General features: G+C 55.9%; 2 protein-coding genes across 2 annotated transcripts; one reads left to right on the forward strand and one right to left on the reverse strand.

Moving 5' to 3' along the window:
* Positions 1 to 304: 304 nt before the first annotated feature.
* ETH_00022075 (uncharacterized protein) lies at positions 305 to 535 on the forward strand (the record flags this gene model as incomplete). The annotated part of the gene is made up of 1 exon (XM_013380842.1): positions 305 to 535. The coding sequence occupies one exon, from the start codon at positions 305 to 307 to the stop codon at positions 533 to 535; it is 231 nt and encodes a 76-aa protein (XP_013236296.1).
* A 756-nt stretch (positions 536 to 1,291) lies between these two features.
* ETH_00022080 (uncharacterized protein) lies at positions 1,292 to 4,366 on the reverse strand (the record flags this gene model as incomplete). Its single annotated transcript, XM_013380843.1, has 3 exons — positions 1,292 to 1,504; positions 2,164 to 2,324; positions 3,067 to 4,366. 3 exons carry the CDS (start codon positions 4,364 to 4,366, stop codon positions 1,292 to 1,294), a joined length of 1,674 nt encoding a protein of 557 aa, XP_013236297.1.
* Between the last annotated feature and the right edge of the window lie 230 nt (positions 4,367 to 4,596).

The following is a 4,596-nucleotide window of genomic DNA, read 5'->3' on the forward strand; positions in this document are numbered from 1 at the left end:
ACTTTTCGCTGCTGCTCTGTTCGCCGCTGCTGCAACGCCTGCCGCTGCTGCACCTGCTTTTTTGCTGCTATGGCATCTGCTGCTGCTTCTGCTGCTGCTGCTGCTGCTGCATCTGCTGCATTGCCGCATCTGCAGCCGTCTGCCATATGAACATTTCTGGTGTTACTGCGGCTATCGCTGCTGGTACACCTCTTGCTGCTGCATCTGCTGCTGCCGCTCCTGTATTTGCACCTGCTGCTGCCGCATCTGCTGCTGCTGCTGCTGCTGCTGCTGCTGCTCAGGCCAGTGGGGTGGGAAGGTCTGCATGTGGGAAGGAACGCAGCCGCTGCTGAACAGCATTAAAGAAGAGCGGAAGTGTCCTGACGAATTGCTGCAGCAGCAAGTGGTAACGATGACAGAAGAGCTGAAGCAGCAGCTGCAGCAGGAGCGGGAGCTGCTGCAGCAGGGGAGGCGCGAGCTGCAGCAGGAAATAGAGCAGCAGCAGCGAGAGCAGCTGCAGCAGCAGCAAGACCGGCTGCGGCAGCAACAAACCTAGGCCACACGCACCCACTGCAGCACTAGCAGCAGCAGCTCCCGTCAGCAGCAGATGCTGGACCAGCAACTACAGCAGCTGCTGCGGCGGCAGACCCTGCAGCAGCAGCAGCAGCAGCAGCTCACAGCAGCAGCAGCAGCTGCTGAAGCAGCAGCATAGTACATACTGGTCTTTTAATGTTTGGGGGGCCCCGGGGCCCCTGCATGCACAGTGAGGGTTTCCTGTGCATTAGGGGCGAACTATTTGCTTCAGCTCGCAGCAGCAGCAGCAGCAGCAGCAGCACCTGCAGCAGCAGCAGCAGGATCCGAGGCCCACTGCAGCGCACTCCTTTATTGAAGGCTTCATTTCGAGGTGGATCTGCCGCTTGCGCAGCAGCAGCATGCAACAGCAGCATGAAGCAGCAGCAGCAGCAGCAGCAGCAGCGGCTTCCACCTACAAAACTGCATGCATGCATGCATGCATGCATGCATGCATGCATGCATGCACGCACTCATGTACAGCAACAACGCATGCATGCGTAGCTGCATGCATGCAAAGTTAAAGTCCTTTGTAGGTCTCGAGGGGCCTCGGGGCCCCTCGCCAGTTTGGCTTTGTCAAAGCCCCAAAACCCCACTGCATGCGAGCCACTGCATGCATGCAACTGCATGCATGCATGCATGCATGCATGCATGCATGCATGCGTGCATGCAGTTGCTGCATGCATGCGGGGTTCACGGCGTGTTCGCGAGGTGTGGGGTTTAAAAGAACTTTTTTGTTTGTTTAATTCTTTGTTCCCCTTCTCCTCTTCTTCTGGGGGCCCCCGGGGGCCCCCGCTGCTCTTGCTGCTGCTGCTGCTGCAGCAGGGGGGGCCCCCCGTGCTGCACTGAGGGGCCCCCCTGGGGCCTCGGGGGGCCCCCAAGCTGTTTCTGTGGGGGCCCTTGCTGCTGCTTTGGACAAGTAAGAGACCTTCTCCTCCTGGACGCGGATCGCTTGCTGCAGCAGCAGCAGCAGCAGCAGCAGCAGCAGCAGCAGCAAATGAAGAAGAGAGATGACAAATGCAAATGTTTAAAATGTGCCACTTAAATGTTTGAACTTTTAACAAGACCATTTTTGACAAACAAAAGACATGCATGCACTTGCATGCAGAGCTGCAGAAACTGAGAAAAAAGAAAATGTTTTTTAAAAGTAAAAAAGTATTTTTAAAATTAAAATGGAAGTTTTTAGATAATAAATGGTATTCTTAAAATTAAAGTTTTTATTTTAATTGGAAACAGCCACAAGAATAAAAATATTGAAGATTACTTTTAGATTTAGCATTTCAAAGCAAACATTTATAAAAAATACTTCAAATCAAATATTAAAAAGAAGTATTTGAAAAGTATTTTTAGATATTAAAGAAGCATTTTTAAATATTAAAAGGCTTTTAAATAAAAGCATTCAAAATTAAAATACAGAAAGGTTTATCAAAAAGTATTTTCAAATCCGGCATTTTGGCGCAGCAGCAAAGTGAGTCAAATTAAAACAATTAAAAGCACTTGAGTAAAACAAATAAATAAAAATAAATAAATAAAAGTAAATAAATAAATATAAATAAAAATAAATAAATAAAATAAATAAAAAGAAAGAAAGAGGTGCAAGTGTGGGGCCCGCACCTGCAGCTGCGCCAGGTGTCTGTACACCTCGCGCTCCCGCATGCACTGCAGCGCAGCACGCAGCAGCTTGAAAGCAGCAGCAGAACTGAAGAAGCAGCGCGAAAGCGGGTCGAAGTACTTCGCGGGGGCCCCCGTCACTGCGCACACCGGACTCGGAGGCGCTGCAGCAGCAGCAGCAGCAGCAGCAGCAGCAGCAGCGGCGGCGGCGGCGGCGGCGGCGGCGGCGGAGGCGGCGGAGCAGCAGCAGCAGCAGCAGCAGCAGCAGCAGCAGCAGCAGCAGTAGCAGTAGCAGCAGCAGCAGCAGCAGCAGCAGCAGCAGCAGCAGCAGCAGCAGCAGCAGCAGCAGCAGCAGCAGCAGCAGCAGCAGCAGCAGCAGCAGCAGCAGCAGCAGCAGCAGCAGCAGCAGCAGCAGCAGCAGCAGCAGCAGCAGCAGCAGCAGCAGCAGCAGCAGCAGCAGCAGCAGCAGCAGCAGCAGCAGCAGCAGCAGCAGCAGCAGCAGCAGCAGCAGCAGCAGCAGCAGCAGCAGCAGCAGCAGCAGCAGCAGCAGCAGCAGCAGCAGCAGCAGCAGCAGCAGCAGCAGCAGCAGCAGCAGCAGCAGCAGCAGAGAAGACCGGGAGGGCGGGTGAGTATGGCGCGAAGGGGCGGTTGGGGGCAGTGTTGCAGCAGCAGCGGCAGCAGCAGCAGCGGCAAAAAACAAGCAGCAACAGCAACAGCAGCAGCAGCAGCAGCAGCAGCTACGGGTTTGCGAAAAACTACGCGATCGAGGAAGCAGCAAAGTGAAGAAGACAAACTGGAGAGGGACAAGCGAAGCAAAAAAGAAATAAAAGAAGTAAAAGACTTAAAATTAAAATAAATAAAAATGAAATAATAAAATAAATAAAATAAAATAAATAAAAAGTTTACTTGCTGGAGGCAGAGCTTCATAAAGACTTGGCAGCTTCCCGTCTGTGCAAATCAGCAGCACTTTTTCGTAAACTTCTTCTTCTTCCTCTTCTGCTGCTGCCGCTGCTGCTGCAGCATCTGCTGCTGCTGCTGCTGCTGGAGTATCTCCTGCTGCTGCTGCTGCCGCAGTGCCTGCTGCTGGTGCTGCTGCTGGGTCTGCTGCAGCGGAGCTTGGTGCTGCTGGATCTGCCGCTGCTGCTGCCGCGCCTGCTGCGTCTGCTGCTGCGTCTGCTGCTGCTGCTGCGTCTGCTGCTGCTGCTTCTTCGCTGGGGGGCCCCACCTGCAGGAAAGAGGCCCAAGACAGCAGCATTTGGTAGGGGCCCCTATATGCTGCTGCTTTGGAGAGTTTGTGCAGCTGCCGCAGCTCTTTGTGCTGCTGCTGCACCACCAGAGTTGCTTCGGTTTCCTTTTCCGTTTTGTCGGCCAGCAGCAAGTGCTGCTCCTGACTCATTTCCTGCTCCCTGCTGCTGCTGCTGCTGCGGCCCGCCCCCTGCTGCTGCTGCTGCTGCTGCTGCTGCTTGGAAGTGCGCAGCTGCTGGTTCACCGTCTCCGTTTGGGTGCGGGTGGAGGGGCGGGTTTGCTGCTGCCGCTTGGGCTCCCCGGGGCCCTGCTGCTGCTGCTGCTGCTGCTGCCGCTGCTGCTTGAACTTCTGCTGCTGCTGCTGCTGCTTGCGCTTTTGCTGCTGCTGCCGCCGCTTCATGGCCTGCTGGTAGAAAGTGACAGCGCCTTTGGCCTGCCTTCTGGGGCCGCGGAGTTCTTCGTCGGAGTCTTTTGCTGCTGCTCGTCGCTGCTGCTGCTGCTGCTGCTGCTGCTCGTCGCTGCTGCTGCCGCTCTCCGCGGCGTCGAAGTCGCTGTCGACCTCCTGCTCCGCTGCTGCTGCTGCCTCAGCAGCAGCAGCAGCAGCAGAGTCGTATTCTTCATCTCCACTTTCTTCTTCCCATGTTGCATGTCCCCAAAATAAATTATCTTTTTCTTTTTCTTCTCCAATTAATCTGCTGTAGCCTTTGCCCCTCGTGCTGCGCGGCGGCAGCTCCAGCCCGATCCCCACTTCTGCTTCGCTGCTGCTGCTGCTGCCTTCGTTGCTGCTGCTGCTGCCCCCCTCGCTGCTGCTGCCTTCCCGCTCCTCTTCCCCGTCGCTCCCTCCTGCTGCTGCTGCTGCTGCTGCTGCGTCCTCATCGGCGCAGGGGCCCGCTGCAGCAGCAGCAGCACCCGCAGAGCCGCCAGCCCCAGAGGGCTGCCACTTGCTGCTGCTCCCAGGCATGGCGCCCCGGTAGTTGCTGCTCCGGACGCTGCTGCTGCTGCTGCTGCTGCTGCCGCTGCTCCTGCACGAAGACAGGGGGGCCCCCCTCACATGGTCAGGGGCACTTCCGGGGGCCCCCGGGGGCTCACAGGGTCAAAGAAGCAGCAAAGAGGTGAGCGGGAGCTGCAGCTAAACTGGAGCTGCTGCAGCGCTAGGGGCCCCTTGAAGCGATTGTGCTGCAGCAGCAGCAG

This window comes from Eimeria tenella, genomic scaffold (assembly GCF_000499545.2).
Source record: "Eimeria tenella Houghton genomic scaffold, Eth_scaff947, whole genome shotgun sequence".
NCBI lineage: Eukaryota > Apicomplexa > Conoidasida > Eucoccidiorida > Eimeriidae > Eimeria > Eimeria tenella.